The 26,146-nt window shown below is 34.1% G+C and overlaps 1 protein-coding gene across 2 annotated transcripts in view; it reads left to right on the top strand.

Moving 5' to 3' along the window:
* Nucleotides 1–11,538: 11,538 nt before the first annotated feature.
* Nucleotides 11,539–26,146, top strand: part of LOC128998587 (putative fatty acyl-CoA reductase CG8306) — a 40,163-nt gene continuing 25,555 nt past the window's right edge. Inside the window, exon 1 of one of the 2 annotated variants that reach the window (XM_054424791.1) lies at nt 11,539–11,651. Coding sequence is in view for 1 of the 2 variants with exons in the window: in XM_054424790.1 (XP_054280765.1) it covers nt 19,490–19,502 (13 nt within the window). In the remaining variant the exon portion in view is untranslated. Of the gene's footprint in view, nt 11,652–19,321; nt 19,503–26,146 lie in introns of those variants that run through there. The other variant, XM_054424790.1, reaches the window with a different exon arrangement.

Here is a 26,146-nt window from a genome sequence, read left to right as displayed (position 1 = left end):
AAACAACAATGATTACATTTTCCCTCGCTTTAAATTTACTTTCCCTCACTATTGATTAGTTATCCATTTATCCACTACGCACGCTAGTGTTTTGTTACGGTTTATTAGAATCAGCTGTTTTCATTGTTGCACAATCTAAATGTATACCTAGAACAGAAGCAGGCATTAGTTTGTTATTCCGTGTTTTTAGCATAGTGCATGTTTGAAATTTTTCATAATGGTGTTTATTTATTCTTTGCTCCAAGTATGTCAACATTTCTGATAATTTGATGAAAACAACTTCAGAGGTACCTAATCACCTTGCACCAGAGAAATCACGAGAAAGATAAGAAGATTAATACAGAAAGTTTAAAAACTGGTACAAAATACAACATGTTAAGGTTAAGTCAACTAAAGTAAGTGACGAAGTATTTTTTAATGTATTTATCTAAAATAATCTATAATAATAGGCCTACATACGTTGTGAAGTGTATTTTAAATAATAAATATTGGTCTAACCCTATTTTAATACTACTGAGGTATGTTATTCTGTAAATGTGTATTTTTGCGTCGTGATGAAAAGTATCGTTCCGCTTTTTTCCGACACTTTTCGCGGCTTCGCCTCGTACGTGAAATTTGGTTCGCGCGCCGGAAAAAAAATGCCACTTTCGGTCCTAGTAATGAAATATACTATTACATTTGGTCTCTATATTTACATTTTTATTTTTTTTTATTTAATTTTTTTTATATTAAACTTACGTATTTATTATTAATAATTTAAGATAATAAAATAAACAGGTTTTAAGCCATTTCAGTATCTATCCTTTTCTAAGGCCATTGATTATAGAAAGTACGACATATCATACATTTAGTGGTGATAACATATCAACATACAACAGATTCGAAAGACAAAATATTTTCTTCACTATTCTATATTCCGTGGTCATACCATGTTGTGAAACGAGTAACTTAATTATAACTTATAACGGGTTATTCTAATGGAATATGAATAACCAACTTGTCTTACGTAACTTAAACTCTAGGTCACTTATATCATTGACACAAACAGTAGCATGTACTAAAATAGCATTCTTATAGATTAATGCAAGGTAAAAAAGGACTTTTCATTTCAATAAAAATAAAAAATAAATCCAACCACTGAACAGTTATTAAATTAATGATACTAGTGTATTTAAGGGGGGCACCGGCACCCATGCACCCACCCTGATCACTAGCGCTGTTTATAAATACGTATAAGCAATAAAACTTGTTATAAAAATATTATCTTTGTTTTTATAACCTTTTTGAATACATAGGACTTATTTATTAATCATACATTTTGTATATCCCCACCATATTTGTTCGGTTATCTAAATATACCAGGTGTTTACAAATGAATATCGGGGTTTTAACGCTTTATAACTTACTATAAAACTTACCGCTATAAATAACACATTAGATGAAAAAACAACACAACGTGTGTTAATGCCTTCCAACGACACATTATTTAACAAAATCCATCCAGTAGAGCTGTAGATTTAATTGTACAATGTTCAAAAAGATTCTCCCAACTTTTTTCAACACTCTAAATTCAGAGGTTGCTTACGTTTTTACAAATAACTTTTTAATGACGAGGAAATCGACCAAGGTGGAAGGAAATTTTCCGAAGGAGAATCAAATTTTTTACAATTTACTATTACGCATTTCTTGAAAATACTCAAAAAAGGCAGCCAAAAATGTGAAAATTCCCGTTTTTAGCGAATTTCCCATATAGGGAATAAGCTATTACCGTAGTACTCTTGGTAAGACCTGGACGCGGGACCGATTTTTTTTCGTTTTGAGGTCCCTAGAGGCCAAAAACACCATCCGTTCAAATTCATATATTAGTACAGGTAAAATAGGGTTTTATAAACAACAAAATTTGTACATTCATGAAATTTCACCTGTGAGTTACTAATAATATGAGAATTGAAGATCCGATGAGTCCCCAAAATTTTGGGCGTGCTAAGGCCCTTTTTGGGACCCTTTTTGTTCCGAAGGGCCCTTAATCCTGAATAATTTTGTTTTTACGTTTAAGGTCGTGTGAGGTGTGGTTTTCGATGGTTTTAGTTATTTTAAATCGATTGGGACTAGTTTTATGTGTATTAAACCACTCCGTACAGGGTGTTTAGAAATATTATTACTTTTTACGATATTTAAACATTTATTCATAAAGTGATAAAATTAGTTACCTCCATGCATGCTCTATATAAAAGGAGATTATTGAAAATAACTAATTCTTTACTATATAAGAGGGAAGGATCTCAAGGAGTAAGAGAAAATATTAAATACCCCCGTCACAGCAAACCTGCAGACTAAGCGAATTTTAATTTGCCCGATTTTCAATTAAATCTAATAGTTTAATGAAATGAGGTCTAATAGTTTAATGAATACTTAGGTTTGCTGCTACAAGGAGGCTAATAAAGTGTGTTTATAGTAACATCTTAATAGCCTAGTATAAAACAAATAAATTTGACAAGTTTTACTAAGACATATCTATAAACAAACAAACAAAATCATTTTACACTATTCTCCTTAAGAATAACATGGAATTTTAAATTTACTATTTTTGAATTTTATTCGTAACTAACACACTTACAAAACACGTTAATATACTAAATTATTTGTTTTCTTTGAGCTCTTTAAAATGCTGTAGAGAAAAATTGGGAAACTTTGTCTTTTGAGGGTCAAAGATTACATATTTTTACCACATAAAACCCTGTTCCATGGACCGATTATGCTGGTTTCGTTAAAATTGAACCTAAATTACTCGAGTTATCATGTTTATGGACACGTATATAACATGGATATATTATATTATATATGGATATAAACACATATATACTATTTTGAGTAGATGGTGCTTTAGGCTTCTGGGGCCATCGAAATGAAAACGTAAATCGGTTTCGGGTCTATGTTTTACCATGAGACCTTCGGTAATAGCTTATCTCCTAAATGGGATGTTCGCTAAAAGGGGATGAAGGGGATGGATGTAGTTTCACACTATAACATGATAACATAGGTTACTAAGCAAAAATTTCAACTTTTAAGGTGGTGTGAATAATCTTTCAACGTGTTTATTATGCAAATCTATTAAGACCAATTTCAAATTGATATGTATTTTTCTAAGGTAGTATTTAAGTTATTTTTTTACATTTATTAAAAATTAAAACAATTGCATTTGTATATAACCTTACATTACATATTAAAATGAAGTACTTAAACTAAAGCTATTTTTCTACAATTTATGTAGTATCTCTCTTTACAATTTCATTATCACAATAATTATTCTCAGACGACTCATTAAAAATTTTATTATTCTTAGCAACTTGTCCATCTTTACTGATTTTGTCCAAGTTGGTGTTCAAGCAGGATTCCCCTTTACAAACCTAAAACCTAGCATATTGCAGAACAGGCAACACCAATCTTAAAGCACGAACAATGTGGTGCAAAAACACCTTTCATACATACTGACGTTTGCAACTTGTATCTTAAGTTCCTCAAACTTATTTTCAATCAATCCAAGTACAGTTATCTTTCGTGGTTATGACGACCAGGACAGCACTAAGACATCAGAGCAGCATTGTCGGCACAAGCATTTTTGTCCTGAACAATGGGAACGAGGTTTATGGGGTAAAAATTGGGTTTTCTTATTTACTTTACCCTCAAAACACAAAGTTTCCCAATTTTTCTCTAGAACATTTTAAATAGCTTAAAAAAATAATTTAGTATATTAACGTGTTTTTGTATGATACTAGTTACGGATAAAAATACTAAAATTATAAATTTAAAATTCCCATGTTATTCTTATGTAGAATAGTGTAAAATGATTTTTTTTTTGTTAATAGATATATTTTGATCAAACTTATTAAATTTATTTGTTTTATACTATGCTTTTAATATTTTACTATAAACACACTTTATTAGCCGCCTTGTAGCAGCAAACCTAGGTTATCATTAAACGCAACGCTATTTTAGATTTAATTGAAAATCAAGTAAGTAAAACGGAAATTCGCTAGGTGTGCAGGTTTGCTGTGACGGGGGTATTTAATATTTTCTCTTACTCCTTGTGATCCTTCCCTCTTATATAGTAAAGAATTGCAGTTATTTTCAATAATTAAAGATTTAAAATAACTAAAACCATCGAAAACCACACCTCACACGACCTTAAACGTAAAAACAAAATTATTCAGGATTAAGGGCCCTTCGGAACAAAAAGGGCCTTAGCACGCCCAAAATTTTGGGGACTCATCGGATCTTCATTTCTCATATTATTAGTAACTCACGGGTGAAATTTCATGAATGTACACATTTTGTTGTTTATATGGAGTGTTTTTGTATTATTTTACCTGTACTATATATATATATATATATATATATATATATATTTATATATTTACATATTTATATATATATATATATGTGTGTGTGTGTGTGTGTGTGTGTGTCCGTCAGCACGATAACTCGAGCAAAAATGATCCGATTTTGATGAAATTTGGTACAAACGTGTAAACGTACGTTTATTCGAACGAGTTCGCGATCCAGCATGATCGGACCATGGGAACGGGGGTTTACGGGGGGTTTTATGGGGTAAAAATAGGTTTTTCCCATTTTTGACCCAAAAAAAATAAAATTTAGCAATTTCTTTCCAAACCATTTTGTAGAGCTTAAAAAAACAAATAATTTAGTATATTGAAGCGTTATTATGCGCCTAATGGTTACGGAGAAAATACCAAAAAATTGTACATTTAAAATTCCCATGTTATTCTTATGGAGAATAAGTAAACTGTTGTAGTTTGCTTGTTTGTGAACATATTTTGATCAAATTTGGAAAATGTTTTTATTTCTTACTAACTATTCACATTTTACAAAAAAAAAAACAGTTTTACCCTCCCTGATGCAGCAAACCTAAGTACTTGTTAAACTAATTCTATTTAAATCAAGAATAAATGTTATATTTTTAAGTAGACATTTCAGTGTAAATCCAATCAGTCAAATGGAAATTCGCTTAGTCTGCAGGTTTGCTGCGGCGGGGGTATTTATGTTTACTATGTCTATTATCTACATTGGAAACGGGGATTTTGCCTTTTTTGTATTATAAATAATCAATTATCAATTTATTATCAATTATCCATTGAGATGGGGACTAGCTGTGTATTTTAAGCAAAATACTGTATGAGCGAAGAATGAGTGTAGAATGGAGTGAGTAGATGATCTATGTAGCTTTGTTACTAAGATCAGCTGTTACATTGGCTAGGATCAGTTATTTAAAGCCCAATGCATAAGGGACAGCTGGGTACAGTTTCGAACCACCAAAAAGCTTCTAACTTTTCTCGGGACCTTTTTTCGGGGTGATCTTTCGATTGATAGGCGAGCGTTATAATCACCCAGCTACCCAGCCAGTCATATACTATCCTTTAAATACTCATCGATATTCAAATATTTTCAATAATTCAAACACGTTAAACTCGTTTATACCTTACTACATACCACGTTTGATGTTTATTGTTTGGTCGGTTGGATTACGTGTGTGATCATATTCAATGTAACCACTTTTTAGCTGTACTGCTATTCATCCACCGCAATACCTAACACAGTCGGGCAGTGTTACGATCGTGTTGTATTGTGTTGTGTGGCTCAGAAAGGTCTGAGGCCATTCCGCGTAAATGGGATTACACAAAAAATAATTGCGTTCTCTCAGCTTCCTATGCAGAGCGTCATGCGTCCGCACAACGTCATCAAACCAGCATAATACATGTTGTTTAACCTAGAACCATCGCTCCGTACTAACTAAACCACAGCAAAATTTATTTATCTATAAGTTATACCGAGGGAAATAGTGACTTTATAAGTTCCTAAAATATATTGTCAATGTGGAAATCTTGGCTTAAGTATTTAGATCGAATAAATTAGTTATAGCAAATAAATGTCCTAAAATATTCAAATATATAGGTCTATCCGCCATTTTGTATACTTGTTGATGGTTTTCATTTCCAGATTGTTTTCTTTAATCAGGTTGCGATATTTTCAATTTGCTATTAATCATAATTATCATTTATCTAGGTAGGGCTCAATTTATAACAATTTATACAATTTATTATTTACCGTAATAAACTCCGAAAAGAAAATTCAAGGAGGGGTATTTTAAGAATCATATTTGCTAATAGATACAAATTTATAATATAAAATAGATAACAGAATAAAAAGTTTAGTAAGAGCATTTGTTAGGAATCCACAAAGTTAAAATAATCTGTTGAGAAATGTTCAGGATCATAACCATTGGTAATGACCCTACCTCTTCTGAATCAGTGCTATGTTTGTGGTTTTCCAAAATAAGCATTACGAAAATACAAAATAGTGAATAACGGCTGAACTTATCCGTAATTGGAAATATTTGAACATTCAGTTTCGAATTATTTTAACATCCTAGCATCTAATTTGTTCCATACCTACTCATCGGTTTGATATTATTTAGTTTTGGAGCTGTTGTTATAATTTATTAAAAACGCAGTTTAAATAAATAGAGTAAATGAAATAAATTTAGCCACAGTTTTCAAAGGTGTCACCTGTGGAAATTAAGAAGGCCAAATCCAAACACCGAGCACAGGAGGTCGCACGGCGGACTTGTGGTGAGAACCACCAACCATCAACGTATGTGAGGGCTTATAATCATAAGCAATTCATACCACCAGAACTTATAATTCATCACTTACAGAACTTAAAATCCATTCATGGATTCTCACGGTCCTTCAAAATTGTGTACAAACTTACTGCCAACTGCAAGATAGTTAGTTGCATGTGCTGCTACATATTCCCCCTCAAGCTCATCAACTACTCACTGTTTGCTGAGTCACTTGTGGACGTATTGTCCTTCAATCATAACTTTGTTCACGCACTAATTGCTGGAGACTTCAATCTACCTCAACTGGATACGTCCCGAACATTCTTCTGTTCCTCCCTCTACCAATGTAATTTTGGACTTATAACTTCACGGTGTCTCAGATTAGTAGTGCAGTCAATGACAGAGGAGTTCAACTTGACTTGATCTTCTGATCTCCCGACATCTTTACCTTGTCACGTGCTGATGAATGTGTTCCGTTGTGTTTCAGAACCAACGATAGAGCGTTCTGAGTGCCCTACCTTCATTCGAAACATTCGAAGATGTTATCTTGAGTAGTAAAAGATTATCTTCAGCATGATGGTGCGATTCAGCTTCACTATGATTGCTATGTCGTCAATCTTCAGTTCTCCAGCTTTTGCAGACAGCTCTGCAAACTAATCAATTTTCACTCTCAGTGGAAGTCCGTTGGCCATTCCGTTTTTCTCCAATGTTTTTCCATAGATCTCGGGAAACTTGTCATTCCCAATAACACGCTTCACAAGAAGTGCAAGATATCCCTTAACACGAATACAACACATCATCCGGGTCCGGTGCAGGGCTCCCAAGATTCCATTGCGATCCTAAGACGATGTGCATGTGCCCTCTTTCGATACTCCATTCACCATCTCCAAATGTGCTGTCTCCCAAGAAGACGTCGATAAGAAGCTATAGGTCTCGCCACCCTAAGTTGAGGCAGCCCAGACGGACGGGCAGGGTCATTATCGGCCGGTCCCGCCCGACCCTTTATAATCCGATTAGTGACACTTCCGTGAACGCTCTAGTTCCATAATTGTCATTAACAAAGTTAAAAACCGATGTATAAATTTAGTCTTTTACATTAATAACGTCGATTTAACAAACATTTCCGTTTTTGTCCCATCAAAATCGGACAATGTTTACAGTTTTTGGATTTTGGGAACTACACTACTTTGTTTTTTTGTTTATAGCTCACAAACCGTAAACATTGTCCGATTTTGATGGGACAAAAACGGAAATGTTTGTTAAATCGACGTTATTAAAGTAAGAGACTAAATGTATACATAGGTTTTTAACTTTGTTAATGGCAATTATGGAACTAGAGCGTTCACGGAAGTGTCACTAATCGGATTATAAAGGGTCGTACGGGACCGGCCGATAATGACCCTGCCCGTCCGTCTGGGCTGCCTCAACTTAGGGTGGCGAGACCTATAATCCATTTGGACTCCACCAATGGTAGCGGTGCTGATAACATCATACCTAGATTTAAATGACGCTATTAAATAAATAGCACATGCTGCTATCAAACTGGACTTGGCAATTCAAATTATGCCACTCCTGAACTGGTCCGTCAACTCCATCACTTGTTTAACCTCGGCTTACCTACTGGAACTTTCCCTCAACACTGAAAGATGGGTTTGTGGTTCCAATATTCATATCTGGAGATCATTGTGGTGTTACCACCTACAGGCCCATTGCAATCCTGTCCGTATTCAGTAAAATTTTCAAAAGCCTCATTTTAGACATAGTACAGCCTTTATTTACGCATGTCATAATTTATTAGTAGCATGGCTTTGCATCAGGTCGCTCCACTGTGACAAATCTATCACTCCAGTGCATGGTGGTGGAGGCCTTCAGTGGAAGAAATCAAGTCGATGCTGTCACGGTCGCTTTTGGTGACCAGGAGCATAACTGGGGTCGTGTTAAAAAATAACCATAGTGTCAGGTGAACAATTTTAATTTGGAAAAATATCTTTACCTAATAACAAACCTTTACCTAAATTAATGTACCTTAAATGATCTCATTAATTTTTGCCACATTTTCTTGGATATCAATAATAACATGAACAATGTGTAATCGTATATGCCGTTGGTGAATAAAATAAAAATAAGATAAAGCAGAAAGAGAACCTATGACAGAAGATGTGCATGTCAACCTATGCTTCTATTTAAGATTCCCTTCTGACTCCTTGCGGGACGTCCCCATGATATGACAGAAAATTGATAGTTCCTTAAAAAAGTAGATTTTTAAGTGTGGTGTTGATGTGCAAAATCTAATTGATTTATCAGTTGTCGTTTAGAAAATATTAAACCGGTCTGGGACTTTTGGGACAGTCTGTATATCGGCCGTTAAACTGTTACTACTTGACAGTAAACCGACCAGCTGGACAACGTAAAGTGTTTACGTGAAATTTAGTATTGATTCTGACTGAGTATAATTTCTTTGCAAAATTTAGGCTGCATTCGATCCAACCGTATCGCCCTCTATAGTCACCAGCCAATACTAATTAACTATACCACGGCTAAAATTATAGTGTCAGAACCATGCGTGTCGGTCAATATATATCTTGTTTTGAGAAGAGTCAGTTGAATAATGTGCGTAATTAGGGGTCTCGACCAGTTATTATTTAATTTGCTGGAGACTCACGCGTCACGTCGTATTTTGGGCTGAGTTACCCACTAAAATATTTATATGTATATCGATTTACATATATTTATGATGTCCATATATTAATAGATAAAACAAACTTCGTTATAGATATGTATCTTACAACATGTAGAAGACATTTTAAAGGTATTTTTCCTTTAATAGTTGAAGTTGAATGCTTACTGTTGATACCCTTTTCATTTTATAGATTTAAAACCACTTCTTTAATAAAATACAATTTTCTGTTTTAAACTAATAAATATTTTCTGGCATTTTGACCAAAGAGTGAAATCTCTTTGCATAATAAGCCTTAAGTCGTCATGAGCACACTCAAACGCAAAATAAATTTCATTTTTAACAATTTTATGAGGAATCTATTTGGGTAATCCAAATACAAAGTGGACACCATTCACTTTACATGCTGGTGTATTGACTCGATGTCATACTGTATGAACAGTACACAGTTGCGAGACATAAAAGTAGCACCATCGATTAAAGGACTATAGAATGTGTCTGAGTGTTTACTCTTTAATCTATGGTAGCACATACACATCAAACAACAACTTATCCGTAAACTATCTCGCTGAATAGCAAAAGAGCTAATTAAATTGGCTCACAGCTTCGAATTCCTAGAGAAACTTAAGGGGTAAATATGTTTGTGTTTGCCAACAGTATAGTGGTATTGACGTCAAACACATAACTGGTTGTGTAGATTTATTATAATTTTACAATAACCGGGGTTTTTCATCTCAGTCTAACGTTAGTTTTTGCAGTCAAGAGTATTAAATAAAAACTAATATGTACAATTACATTATAATTAGCCTTCGCGTAACCTCTTTGGCGGGAATTATTACGCGGCTTGAGTGTGTGACGAAGCGAGGGTCTAAATGCTGTTCTCAGGCTCGGAGAGTCATATGAGTTTGTTGAGTCGGTTGCATGACAACTGTTGGAAAATTGAAATTCCAACAAAAAATTCATCGTTACTGCCAGCATTGCAAATACGTTTACAAAAAATAAACTTAAAACATTGAAAACCTTTGTTCGGAGTAACGCATAGAATCATTAGGCCTACTGCGCCTCTCCATTTCACAGATGAAGATGACTTGCAGACGACAATGATTTTCACCTTCAACGGATCTGCAATTCTGCATCATCACTGCAACGTCGTAAAAACTTTCCCGGAACTATGAAACTTGCCGAAACCTTTGTAGGCGTCAAAAGAAAAACACTGTAGTTAAGCTCGGTTTCCGTAGGACTTCGGTTGTTTAAAGCGTTGGGTGCTACATATATGCAAATTGTTTGAACTAAACGTAAAGCTAAAGTAACGCAATGGTGCCCTAATCAACTTGTTATTTGGCAATAGACAAACAAAAATCTTAATGACATATTATAATACTGAACTGAGATATTTTGTTTATAACAATAAATAAGTTTATACAGGATGTTCAAAGAATGTGGGGACATAATTTGCGTAGTGATTCTTTGAGTCAAAATAAAGAGAAAATCAAGAATAACATTTTTCCAAAATAGCTTCGTTAACCACATATCCACCATTTTGTATTTTTTACATAATTATTTTTATCTTTGAATTTTTTCAACCGATCTTTATAAAACTTGGTATGTATGTTAAGGCAGAAGAGACCCATGTTAGAAAAAAATTCCTTTTGATTCTACTAAAGACTTCAAAAATGCGGCCATTTTTATTTTTAAAACTTAAATTACTCAAACATGGATGGTTTTATAACGAAATGTCTAGAACACTTTTATTTAACATTTCTAATTCCCTATCAAACGGTTTTTAGGTCATAAAGATCGAATAGGGAATAGCTAAAACATTACGATTTTTAGTTTTAAAATGGGGTAAAATAAGGCAGAAGCTAGTCAGGTTCGACCCATTTTACAACTAAAAACCGTAATTTTTTAGCTATTTACTATTCGATCTTATGGAACTTAGTATATTTTGATAGGGAATTAAAAAATGCTAAATAAATGTGTTCTTGGATTTTTTCTCATAAAACCAACCATTTTTTAGTAATTAAGGTTTAAAAAATTAAAATGGCTGCAATTTTTTAATTTTGAGTTGAATCAAGATGATTTTTTTAGATGTTTCCTTATAACCTTAATAAACCAATCACAAGGGATTTCTCCAATGTCCTACGGAGCCATGGACTCTTTGTTTACTTAATTAATTATTTAAATTATTAATTACGTAATTGACTCCCCACCAGGGGCAACAACTGCTTGGACACTGTGGCTACCAACCTGGATGCATGGCTCTACAAGGTATGGGTAATGGAGGCATTTGAGGCTGATCACAAGGCCGTGCTAATGCGGACTACCTTCAATGTGGTAAGTCACCCTTTTGATTTACCTGTGTGGCATGATAGTTACACAAGACAATTCAGAGTCATTAAAGATAATTTACTAACCCTACGATCTTTTGCATGTTAACTGGCATCGTGATAGAGGGTAGAGAACCTAGGGAAGCTTTTGACGTTTTTTTTCATTACTCTGTGCTATGCGATGCCTTTAATTTATACTCTCCTCTGCTAACTAGGCGGATCGCAGAGGACACCAGAGGTAGACTTAGAGCAGATAAGTCTTGGTTTACACCTGATCTAGCTTGAGTTAAGATGTTTTTTTTTAGCAATTAGAGACAGGCTTTCCGTAGCAACTAGTAAAGCAGCCATTAGGACCTTAAATCACTCTATGCTAGAGCAAAAAAACTTTATAGGCGGAAAGTTGATGAGGCTAAGGGGGCCTCAAATACCAAAAGTATTGACAGCTCGCTGAATCCCTGTAAGGCACTCTGAAATTTGAAAATATAAACAGAGACGCAAGCGAGCCCCCTTCATCCAAGTGTAAGGCTAGTCCGGACGAATTAAAAAGTTTCCTACTCGACAGCGTCACAACCATTCAATAGCTTCGACCAATTCCCCTAAAACGCAGCTCATTCAACTAGAACCCATGGGCCAACCTCACTTCATTGGCGGGATATAACCCCTGGAGAACTCTTGGGAAATTGTCAAAACTAAAAACCTTCTAAAAGTCCTGATATTTATGGTATGAATGCCGCTGTTCTCAAAACCACCATAGACAGTATTGCCGTCCCACTTTGTAGGGTCATAAACCTATTACTGAATGCTGAAATCTTTCCTAGAAGCATGAAAGTCTCAGGAACTGTGACTATTTTCAAGAAAGGTGGTCCTTCAAATATGACCAGAACCATCAACCTATATCGAACTATGGTAGCCAAAGTCATGGAACCTGTCATGAAGAGACAGGTAGTTGAGTACTTAAAGCAGAAAAACTTTCCAACCTGCAACATGGCTTTAGACAGGGTAGGTCAACTATTACGGCAGTGTCCGATCTGTATGAGAAAATACAAGGTGCTTTTGAAGCCACTGAGTCTGTTGCCTTGACTGTGTGCGATCTGTCAAAGGCGTTTGACATGGTATCTCCCCAGAACCTCTTGGACAAACTAAGGGGTTATGGTTTTGGGGGAAATGCTTTCTCAACACTTGCTTCATACTTTGACGATCGTCAACAAATTATTCCCCTTGACCCTTGGGGCTACATTGTCTGACGCACTCAAAGTAGATCATGGAGTGCCTCAGGGCTCAGTAATGGGGCCTATCTTATTCCTGGTGGCAATGAATGGCCTTGAGTTGGGGTTAAGGCACTTAGATTTGCTGATGAGACGACACTGATTACAACTGGAAGAAATCCTAATGTAGCGATGGAAGAATCCGAGCTTTTTTACGGCTGCTAGAGAGTGGTTTAATCATAACATATTTAAACTTAACAAAGATAAGACCCAGAAACTGATCTGCTCTCAAACGCCATCGCTTGATCAAGTGTCAAAAAATGTGTCACTATATACTCTAGTCTTTATTCTTGGTCTAAACTAACCTAGGGAGACCACATTGACAATATGTGTAAAAGGTTAGCGAGGATTAATTTCCTACTTTGAAAACTAAATCCTACCTGATGGTGGTGTATCATTCATTGTTCCACAGTCACTTTTCATGTGGTCTCCACCTTTGGTGCCATGCTCCTGACTACCTCAAAGTCCTACACAGCAAAAGAAGGCATTGCGAATCATCACAAGAAGTGGTAGACGGAATCATAGTAGGTCCTTTTTTTAAGGACGGGCATATTGACTGTTTACAGTAATTACATCTTTTCATCTGTACGACCATGACAACCTGCAGAAATTCAATACAAGGAATGAAGTTCCACAGCCACAATACTAGATGTAAAACTAGGATTAGCATTCCTTCCGCAGACTTAGTAAGACTAAGGACGTCTCCCAATCATGGCCCTGAAGCTCTATAAGCTGCCTTATAGGATCAAACTTCTCGATGGCAATAAGTTTTCTTCGAACCAAAAGAGCCTAATGAAAGAAAAGCCCTACTACAAGGTCAGTGAATTTTTGACGATGATTTCAGTGTCCCAAGACCATTGTTCATGCCCTCTACGGGATCCAGTACAAACTGGTCTCAAGTAGGCTATAGGAGGAGGTAATCACGTAATCAGGTAACCAGTCAAGTGTTTTTCTGTACTTCTAATTTGGGGCTAGAATGAACCCTGGTCTACCTAAACACACAACGTTTTAGTATTCCAGTACAATAATAATTATGTATCTATAACCTGAGGGAGCAAGAAAGACCACCTCCCTAAAAAATAAACCAAAAAAAAATCATTCTGAGGTTTTATACAGCTAAATGAGTCTAAATCAGTTGTCGCCATTGTGTATTATTGCAATCATTTGAGTGTGTGTACCTAACATAACATAATAAACAAAAGAAAAAAAAGAGTTCAAATAAGTAAACAGGGGCCTAGAAATTAATTTACTTTTAGAAAGATCCACACTGTGAGAGAAATGTGTCGAACAATCGCATCAGCACTTAGCGCCTTAGCCAAATGCGCCTATTGTTGTACATAAACATACAGTCAGATAACTAAAAGAAGAACTATATAAAATATGATTGTGTTATTTTTGTGGATGTTAAGATTTTACCAGCTTGTTAAACGATTGATATTTTGGGTTTGTATCTCTGTGAACCCGGTGCACAGTTTAAAACATTTCTAACAAAATTTAAAGCTAGTTGTCCAATTATCTAAGTCTAAAATAAAGAAGAAGAACTCTCTAAAATGTATTTTTAACTTCTTTGTATGGATTGAACCTTACCAACAAGTTTTGTAAACTTGGCGAGGCCAAGTTGTTGTAATATCTTGAACCAATATCTTTGGATTTGAAAGAACCGCAAATCAACACGTGAATAACTTTGGATAGAAAGCTGATACTTTTAGCGAATTTCCCATATAGGGAATAAGCTATTACCGTAGTACTCATGGTAAGACCTGGACCCGGGACCGATTTACTTTTTCGTTTTGAGGTCCCTAGAGACCAAAAAAACCATCCATTCAAATTCATATATATATATATATATATATGTCCGTTAGTGCGATAACTCGAGCAAAATTCATCCGACTTTAATGAAATTTGGTACAAGCGTGTCAACCTACGTTTATTCGAACGAGTTCGCGAACCAGCGTGATCGGACTATGGGAACAGGGGTCTATGGGGGGTTTTATGGGGTAAAAATTGGGTTTTCCCATTTTTTACCCTGAAAACTTAAAATTTAGCAATTTCTTTCCAAACCATTTTGTAGAGCTTAAAAAATCAAATAATTTAGTATATTGAAGTGTTATTATGCGCCTAATAGTTACGGAGAAAATGCCAAAAAACTGTAAATTTAAAATTCTCATGTTATTCTTATGGAGAATAAATAAACTGTTTTAGTTTGCTTGTTTATGAACATATTTTGATTAAATTTGGAAAATGCATTCATTTCATACTAAACTATTAACATTTTACAAAAAAAAAACCTTTTTACCCTCACTGTTGCAGCAAACCTAAGTACTCGTTAAACTAATGCTATTTAAATAGGGAATAAATGTGATATTTTAAAGGAGACATTTTAGTGTAAATCCAATCAGGCAAACGGAAATTCGCTTAGTATGCAGGTTTGCTGCGGCGGGAGTATTTTATTTAAGTGTTATATCACAAAGAAAATATGGATACCTACATGGACACTCTTAATTCTGTGGTTGTTGTTTGAAATCCAAATGAGAATGGACTAGCGTTCCCATTATGTTGAAATTACTAAGGAAAAACACTTGTAAAAAACTTGTAAATTACGATAGAGCCATACCGGTCTTGGAACAAAGCAACAAAACTGGGTTTAATGCATTGACTGTAGAGTTCTATTAGTCAAAGCAAAGGTGTAAAGTTTTATATAGAAACTGTAACTGCGATTCTATAGAAACTGCCATGCAAGTATTATTGGACCAGAAATAATGTTTAGACATGTTTAATATAAAAATGTACTTGAAAGCACAAAAAATACGTCAAAAAACACTTATAATAATATATTTACACTTATAATGTTTACTCACAAGACGGTATACAGGGTGGCTGAAAAGTAACTTGCACCCCCCCTTAACTTTTCAACCATTTGAGATATTTGAAATCGGTTTAAGGCAACCTTCTTAGATATGAGGGGCTACAATAATTATGGTCAATTTTGAAAATTTTGCCCTTAGGGGTAGCGGGGGTAGGGGGTAGCTCAAAATTTTCAAATGACAAGTATAGTCGAGTTTGGTATCATTTCACAGGTCTTGACGAAACATAAACATTGACATAAAGAAATCTAAAATCCGCTCACTAATAACAAAATGGCGCCCTAAAACATTTCAAATCCAAATAACCATGAGGGTGACAAAAAAATTAAATTGCACCCTCTTTAAATTTTTAACTATTTGAGATATTTGAAATCGGTTTGCGGCAACTTGTATGGATATGAAGGGCTACAATAATTAGGGTCATTTTTGAAAATTTTGCCCTTAGGGGTAGCAGGGGTGGTAGCTCAAAATGTTCAAATAACAAGTATAGTCGAGTTTGGTATCATTTTGTAGGTCTTGACGAAACATAACAACCAATATAAAGAAAATATAAATCGGACCATTAATAACAAAATGGCAGCTAAAAATGATTGAGACAATGGTTATTTAAAGTAATTTTGAACTGCCTTTTTGTTATTAATGGCCCGATTTCTCTTTTCTTTATGTTAATTGTTATGTTTCGTCAAGACCTACACAATGATACCAAACTCGACTATAGTTGCTATTTGAAAATTTTGAGCTACACCCTACCCCCGCTACCCCTAAGGGCAAAATTTTCAAAACTGACCCTAATTATTGTAGCCCTTCATATCCATACAAGTTGCTGCAAACCGGTTTCAAATATCTCAAATAGTTAAAAAGTTAAAGAGGGTGCAAGTTAATTTTTTTGTCACCCTCATGGTTATTTGGATTTGAAACGTTTTAGGGCGCCATTTTGTTATTAGTGAGCCGATTTTAGATTTCTTTATGTCAATGTTTATGTTTCGTCAAGACCTGTAAAATGATACCAAACTCGACTATACTTGTTATTTGAAAATTTTGAGCTACCCCCTACCCCCGCTACCCCTAAGGACAAAATTTTCAAAATTGACCGTAATTATTGTAGCCCCTTATATCTAAGAAGGTTGCTGCAAACCGATTTCAAATATCTCAAATGGTTGAAAAGTTAAGGGGGGTGCAAGTTACTTTTCAGCCACCCTGTATATAAAAGATGGTAAGTAGTGATCAATTTTGATTGGACACTCAAATAAATTATTATAAGTGTTATTTGACGTAATTTTTGTTTTATTCATTATTTTGCCTCCTGAACTGTTATTCAAAGTATTATCTAGGTTACGTACCTTATACAGTCAAAACAGTTCTGAATTCAGTCACTAAAGGACGATGCGCATTTCAGAGCTCTATCTTCAGGTCCGTGGATACATTTATCAATTCATCTTGCAGATTCGTCAAAATTTTTAAACATTAAAAACACATAACACTAACACATAATTCATTACATTTATACAGGTACATGTGCCGGCCGGCTATAGATCCCGACTGAGGAAAGAGTTGAGTAATTTTTGTGCTTTCAGGTAATTTAGTAACACGTACGATGCTGATTAAGAAGTTTAAAACGTACTATCAAACTTCTACGCACATTAGAGTAATTATCTAGTGAAACAAATACGTAACACCCGATTTTACCATACCAAGGTGTATTCATTCAAATTTAAATAATAGTAAGTCTTATTTTCAAAACCATATAGATATTAAGAACGTGAAAAATACGTCAGAGCAAGTAACAATTACGAAAATCGAAATAACTTTCTGCATCAACCCATTTATATTTTGATATTTACGCATTAATGAAATCACGTAAAATGCCAAGAATTCTAATAGGCATACTATTTAGCCAGCACTATTACTAAAATAAAATGCACCTATTTTATGTTGCAGCAAATCTGTAGACTAATTACATTACCAGCTTTGGTAAACTAAAACAGTTCTTACTTACTTACTTACTTACTTAGCACAGCTGCAAAATCATAGTTCATATAGTAATAGCATTTATAGGCAAACCCACGCCCATCAGTATAACCATAGGCCTATATTATTTAAGTGTAGTAGCTACGTGAGTGCTATAAGGAACATAACAATTTTATTGAAACCTCGATGGAATAATTAAATTTGCCAAATGAATTTATGAAGATATGTCACAAAAAACTATTTACAGGCAAAATCTACTCAACATGCACGCATTTTTTTCTGTAAGAAAATATCATGAGAGACAGCATACTAAGTTAAGCGCTTTCAATATTAATTTATAAGTAACTAATAGCAAAGCGAAAGCGGGATAAAAATGCAAAAGTCTAAATTATTTGTCTTTTTAAAGCAGATTTGTTGGCAAATTTATATATAAGAAAAAAACTGTTTCAAATATAAACAAAAAAGTAAAATACTGATTTTAAGACCCCTCCCAAAAATATCCCCTTCCGTGTGAATGTTAACTAAATTTACACTTTATTTGTACCTATTTGGAAACCCTTTGTATATGAAAAGGTGATGGTTTCGTATATAAATAATAGGTAGCTGCCCAGTTTCTAAACTAAATTTAACATGTTTAATTAATGCAAAGCTTAAGTACAAAATCAGCTCACAATATTTTATTGTCTTAAGTGTATCAATTAAAGGCAAGTAGCAATGGACCAAACAACGTGTAGGCTTAGTGGTATCATATTATCACAGACTATTAGGGATATTATGCACCACGATGAGTTACCTACATAGATAGACTAACCACTAACGAACACAAGTAGACTGCTTATCCGATTAAAAATTAGTTTTTCGTGTCTAGTTCATGTCCGGCGACACTGATCGCTAGTGTCGACGACAATTTGTTACTGCTATATTTGAGGGTTAATTTTATGATTTATGCTTTACTGTTTCGTTGTGTAACTAGGGGACGGTTATTTTTTATGATTAGATAGATTCATTTGGCTAAACGATGAGGTTTTAAATTACTGAAATAACAAGAAACAAATAATTGTTCTTTTTTTACTGTAGAGGTCGTGTTTGGTTTACAATTATTGTAAACAAAACACGACCCCTACAGTACACCGGATGGAACTAACAATAAAACTGTCTCCAGCTGTTCCTTAAGGATGAGAAAATTTACTAAAGGGAGTACGTTTTATCATAGATAAAACATACTCCTCAAGTTTTATCCATGATGTGAAGTTGTGTAAAGCAAGCATTGAATCAATAGCAAAAAAATCATGAAAACCGCAAGAAAATGCAGTTACTTCCCGGTCGCGCTACTAAAACCACAGAGTTATTTACAAACGTAATCAACTCTAATTTGTGGATGTCTTTCTGATTACTTTAATACCTGAAGGTGACTAAATTACGTCAAATGTATACGGAAGAATTGCTTGCAGTGCGTGGATTTAGCTTTAATTTCCTTGGATCTAATTATTGCTGAGAGGGGGGAGTTAACGCCGCGTCGGCGCTGAACTGCGCCTGTGATGCGAGGACGCGAGACGCGACGCGCACCGGTGTTTGTGTTTTGTTTGTATTCGTCAGTCCGTCGCGTCGAGTGCAAGTCCGGGTTGTCATCCTACTTCCTACTCTCTGTATGTCACCAAACTTTTCAACTTTCTCTTCGCACCCACCTGTTGCCTACGTAGTTTTGAAACTCAAGTATTTTGTTTGAAGTGATCTTGATAATTTCAGCTATGAGTGCAAGCGGTAAGTAAAAATTATTGTAAACTTATCATTCAATTGTTTTTGTGTCTTGCCGGTATTGAGTAGTAGCCTAACTAAGTTCAATTAGGCCTAATCCGGTAAACAAATTTGAGTAGGTTGTGCTTAAATTCGTTTTCTAGGTCTAGTTTCTCTCAAATTATATTCTTAAAACTTATTCTAAATCACTTTAAGAGTACTCAAGTTGAATGACCCTTGTTACTGCTATGTTTGTTTGTATTCTATACAATCACTTAACCAAACTTATTTGTTCAAAAACATAACCTCAAAAGTAGCTAGCTAAGGAATGTAGAATAGAATAGATTCTAGGCCTAGGTCTCAAAAGTTAACCTAGGCCTAGTCACTGTTTGTATGTTCAAGCAAATGTATTTCTAACGGTGTAAATAACATTTTATGAATTCAGTTGCTCATATACATGTTAACTATTGGTTATATCAAATTCAAGCAGGTCAATAATCAAAAGAAATTGGATAGCTTACTAGAATAAAATTAATCAGGGCCTAGGGCTACTCAAGTTCTTGTAAGAAATAACAGAGTTTAGAAATATGTAAACTATTATTATTATTGAGTACTACAGTGTAAACTTAAAGTATGTTGGTTTCTAAGCTAACCCTATCATGGTTTGGTACTTAGTAATCAGCTGATAAGCCATCTTGTTTCTAAAGTAAGTTTTTGTGTTTTCTATCAAATAAAAACTGTTAGCCTTTAAGATTTTCATAACATTTTGGTAATACATTGTGTAACTTATTTTTCTATGGTCAGTTGCTAAATCATAAAAGAGAGTTCATTGCATCAAAATAGAGCTTTTCATGTGTCAACAACTTTATTTCAAATTACCTAATCATTTTTTAAGTTTATTTTTAACTAGGCTAACTTAAAAAACCATAGGCCTATAAAGTACAGTCCGTACGCTCCAGCATAAAAATGGGTATATAAAAAAAGGTTTGACATTTAGCTCTTTAAACTTTAGCCCTTAGGCCTACCGTATTTTATTCATTTTCTCATATTGTTACGTGCATTTTACGATCCTACCATATCCTCTAACTGTTTTGAAAATAATAGTTTGAACCCTTAATTTTTTCATGATGAAATGTAATAATGGTGTAGAAGAGGGGACAATCATAGTCAAACAAGTTTTTATTGCAACCAAATATTATTTTTTATTTTACAAAAGTATAATAAGTTACTTGTAAAAAACCATAGAAGCAGTAAATATTGCATGAATTAATACATTTGGGCTAACTTACCGGTTTGTAGAAAATACTGAACAAAAAAAAATTATTAAAAACTTTCTTTAGTAATGTGTGTTTTTCTTTAAAAATGCTCGTCCAGTGGTTGGTTTAGAAGTCCTTTTAAACACACTTAACAAATATTTTACATTCGTCTCTGGAACATTGGTTTTTTTTTTAGGTTTTACACTTAAATTTGTTCTTGGCGTCTTTTTTACCCATACAGACAGTGCACCGTGCCTTTTTACTGGGAGGCTAGATCGGTGGACTCTCTAGTTGGACATTTCCATTCAATTGGTTTAGTTTTTTGGCAAACTGTCAATACTATTGAGATTATAAATAGGTAATAAAGTTATGATGTCATTAATACTAATTATGATAATAAAACAGAAACACTACTACGCGGACGGGGGTACATTAGACCCCCCAATGAACACATTAGGCCTACTGGTACCGGTAATACAAGCATGTGCGTGGGGGTATACCAGACCCAGGGTGGTGATAACAGGTCAATGGCTCGGTCAAGACTAACTACCCTGCAGACTTTGAAGATGCTACTGTTATGTTCACTAGGGTTGCCACCATACTTGTAAAATTACGACAAAATTACCATACAAGGGCGTATGTCATACCCCCGCGCGCACGTTCAAGGGTTAAATTAATAAGGGTGTGTTGCTAGACTTGTTGTCTAAGTCTTGGACTTTGGTGCGAAAGGAACGGGTTCGATTACTGGGATTTTCTTAAAACTGATCGGTTTGGACAGCTTTTCCCAAAAAACGCATGCTACCAATAAAAAATGTGTTGGCCAAAAGATTGTTACGGTACCGTCTATATTTGTTTGTTACAGTATTAAGTTTTTAGTCAGATAGGTATGCATATTTGTGTGTAAAAACTGTTTATTACAATTTCAACAGCCTAATACAGTGGACGAGTTCTGACTTTACATGTGTTCCAATTCCAGTGAAGGACAAATGATTCGCAGAATTGTTCAGTTTGGTCTTGTAATATAGAACCGATAGTATACAGAATCTCATGCTGTGAAGTCCCTTTGAATCAAAACTCATCCCTTCAATCTTTGTCTGTTCTGTTCTGAATATCTGAAACTATTTTCTATGGTTCTTACCGCCAGCAAATTTATGTACTTGACTGATAGTAAATAGCTGTAGACTAAAAACTTATTTTTAATAAATGGAACTTGTTTAAGATATTTTTTAGATACCGGTAATTTTATTTTATTTTAAAGACAACTATTCTATTTTTCAAGTACCGGTAAAACTATATTTTTTACACACATAGGCCTACTTGAATTCAAAGAACTTATTATTGGTCAAAGAACACAAAACCTTTTTAGGAAGCCATTCATAATATGTAGGCCTACATAGATGACTTCACACAATGACACAATCAAGTTCAAAATTTTCACTAGATCCACTCTGCAACATCTAATCCCTGCATGATTAAATCATTTACTGTCCATCAAACATACAATACACAGACAAAAGTAAATTTATAATTAAATAAAAATAAAACCCAATTCAGAGTCTTTACATGAAGGAAAATTTAGGAGGCTAGGCTCAGAATAGACAATATATAAAAACTGTAAAAAAACAATAGATCTAATTACTACAATTATCTCTTGGTGTAGATACCCAGAATCAACTTAGACTCCCCTCAAAAAATGTTAATTATTTTAAAATAATAAGCCGATTGGGTTTTATTTCTGACATTTTTGCTTAATTGGTTGACTGTTTTTTGATCAGTCAATCCATCAAAACAATTTTGAATTTCATGCTTTCTAATTCCTTGATTATGTACATGGTAGGAGGGTTAACATAAATTGACCCCGTCACAAATGGACTTCATCCAGTTTTACTGAAGTTCCCCCTCACTCGGTTGGAAGTTGTCATTGCATCTTATGTTGTACCTATGGATTTGACTGTTTTACTTATGTGCTCTACATGATTTTTTACAATCATTAACTTATAAGTTGATTAATGTATCACTTAGTCCATACAAAGTGAAGAGATTTAAAGCTAACAAAAATATATTAACAACACTCTCTATACAGTACCAGACCTTGGCTTTCAGTCTGATTGCTCTATTCTATAGAACAAACATTTTATGTAAACTACAGTCAGGAGAACTTCCCCAGGAAACAAGGCCATAGGACAAGAAAGGGAATATTACACCAAAATAAACTATTTGTCATGTTTCTGTATCTAATTTTAAAGATATTCTCCTCAAGAGGTTGATTCTGTCTTTACATTATATGAGATTATGTGACTCCCAAAACTTAAGGTCTGATCTATATAAAGTTTTAAACTTTTAAAACACTCTGATCGGAGGCTCATAATTGCCGGACAATACTCTAAGTGACATTGGCGTTAAACAAAGTTGCACTTACCCTTGCAAAATGGGTGTTCAAGTTGGATATTCTCTTTATAAGAAATGCATGGCCAACTTCATTGATGAGATTTATTTAGAAAACTGTAGCTTTGCACTCTGCACCTTAAATACATTTCTTACCATACATTTTTTATAGCCTACATTTAATAACCTTTTGCTGAGTTGGAAAACTCACATTTAAGCTGTGGCTAGGTACAGCTGCAACTGTGATAATCTAAAAGGTACAGCAACCAACAAGTGTCACAGCTACAATGTTAACTACCTTTGCATAGGCATTATTAATATATATATTTGCATAGGCCTTTTGTGAAAAATAGGTACCCAAGGACTCACGGGGTGTCCGGACATAAATGTTAGATAAAATTATCTGTCAAATTACAAGATAATGGTGATTTAATTATCCTTATTTGATGTTGCATTTTTGGCTTCATTCTATTAGCCCTATAGTTATGTGTCAGTTTTCAGTACCACTTTTTCAAAGCCAAGACTAGTCTTGGTTTTCAAATTATCATATTAGTTAAGTTATTTGCAATTAAAAGTGTGCCCAGTTGTACAGAATTTTTCTTGTTCTTTAAATGTTCCAATGCACTGTATTCTAATCATTTGCCTCAAATTCGATTAATCAATTTCCAAAAATATATCCTAATACTGTAACACTTTAACACTTAATATTTTAATACTTTTAATGAAATGGCGACCATATTTAAATTTTTTTAATATATTTTAATTTATTTGTCAAGGACTGTTTTATGGACTTTGTGACAGATATTAGGTTGAGTGATGACATTTGTGATGAACTTATAAATGTGAGGAATGTTGCACGGAGTCTGGAGCAAGTGTAGTTTCCCAGTGTCCCTGCGTCAATGTGCGTTGGAAGTTCCACAGCAAGTGGTTCTGCTAGTCATTCCAGGGCCAAGGTGAACGGCCAATAACCTTCAAGTTTACATCTGCTCATACACCTCCGATTCAAGGATTTCACTAATGCCTTTGTGAAGCATACAAAAAACACATTTGGACTTCCCATGACCTACTTATCATTTTACCTAGCGTTTTTGTTTAGTTCCATTACTCAGCCTTGATGTTACCAAGAATGGAAGTTTTTGCTGACCTTTCATGAAGAGCATTGGGTAGAATAGTTGCAAAATGTGGTCTTTTTTTTCAAAAATGTAATAGGCCTATTATATAGTAGTTTGAATTGTTGATATTATCATACCTGATTAAAATGAACTTTAAGTAAGTTAGTTTTACTACACTAAAATCACAGCAAAAAATGTTAACCTTGTAAAATTTATTTTTGATTTAACCTTATGTCAAATGTTAGTAGTTTTTTTTTCCTTTTTTTCTAATGATGACCGATAAATTCTCTGTCATATAATTCCCCTTGCCTTGTAGTTATATGTAGGATCTGAAAATATCTTGCAATAAAAGGTCTAAGACAGTTTAACTAAAGCACTGCTGACTTACCGTAACAGATTATCTAACATAACATTATAACAGTTAAAACTACAACAAATTCAAATTGGTGTGGAAACTGGTATAACCAAACTAAATTACAATTATTACATAGCAACTCAAACTTTGATTATATATCTTCTGGTTGTTCTTAGTATGCAATTACAAGCTACATTTAAATCCAGATTACTTGTAAATGTCTGAGAACATACCTTGATTGAATGGTTCTGTGAAAATATTTATCATTAACTTACGTTCATACCAGTTTAACTGGTGTGATGACGCAGTAATCTAAAATATGTGTGTTTTCCATTTTTTTCATCTTGCCAGTTTTTTGTATTTCCCACAGCTACTTGATCCCTTAACGAATCATAAGATGTTAATACGTTGTTGAGAATGTTGAGTTTTTGTACTTAATAAAATAAAAAAATGTACTAATAAGTAATTGGTATGGGGATCATCGCAAAACATTTTTAACTCATACAATTTTAACAACATGAGTAATTTTTACTAATAGGTGTGTCTGAAGTTTCAGTAGTTTCATTTTAAATATTAAATCTTAAAACAATGATCAACCGATTGCGAGAAAGATAATATTCTCTAGAAGCTGTGTGTAAAAAATGTTATGGAGATTTTTGTTCATTTTAGCAAAATATAACTGAGGATGATCTTTTGAATTCTCTTGAACTGTAAAAAAAAAACACTACTCTAGTTAGGCCTACCTAAAATATTTTAATTTTCAAACGTTATTATAGATTTTTAGTTGCTTATTATGCACAGTATACAATTAAAACAACATTTTAACCATTTGTACTTTCTACTGCCCATTATCAAATATTTAGTGAGAATTAACTTGAAAACTAATTGTAGCGGGCCACATTTAGGATCTTTAAAAAACCAATTTTTCTTAAATTCTTTAAATAAATGTGCCTGAAAATAATATCGTCTTTAGTAACCTTCATCCTATTTTTTAAATTTTTATTTCAGTCAAAATAAAGCAAACAAGTTTGGGAGAGAGCTACTGTTTAAGTAGACGTTCGATCATCATGGAAATGTTATTGATGTTTCCTTACTGCAAATGAATGTGAATAATTCGCTTGTTAATGACAGCTTGGATATATATAATACATGCTTCGCCTCATGTATTTAATTTTGATAGGATTGGTCCACTGATAATCAAACAACCAGCAAATTTGACTGTGCAAACAAAATAGAACCCTGCAGCAGGTTTCTAAAGTATCAACCAACTACCGTGGTCTATTTTGTTTGCTACAATAGCTCTTACACTTGGCTATCCATTCCCGATGAGATTAGTTAGTTCTATTATCTCTCATCCTATCGTCATACTTTTTTTAATTCATTAATTTCAATGGGAAGCAGCCAATTTACAGAAAGACAACTTAATTTGTGGAATCAAATTCCTTCGACCTCTTCAAGAATTTGTGGTCTGCTTCCTTCACATTGCATATATGCTTCAACATAGGACCACAGTACCACAGTTTACGACAGAATATTTGTTGTTACTGTTTTTCACCTTGGAAA

The sequence above is a fragment of the Macrosteles quadrilineatus genome, unplaced genomic scaffold (genome assembly GCF_028750875.1).
Source record: "Macrosteles quadrilineatus isolate MER2022 unplaced genomic scaffold, UCM_ALF_1.0 Scaffold_7__1_contigs__length_78375512, whole genome shotgun sequence".
Classification (NCBI taxonomy): Eukaryota; Metazoa; Arthropoda; class Insecta; order Hemiptera; family Cicadellidae; genus Macrosteles; species Macrosteles quadrilineatus.
Note: the sequence above shows the minus strand (reverse complement) of the source record. Positions and strands in the feature narration are given on the sequence as shown.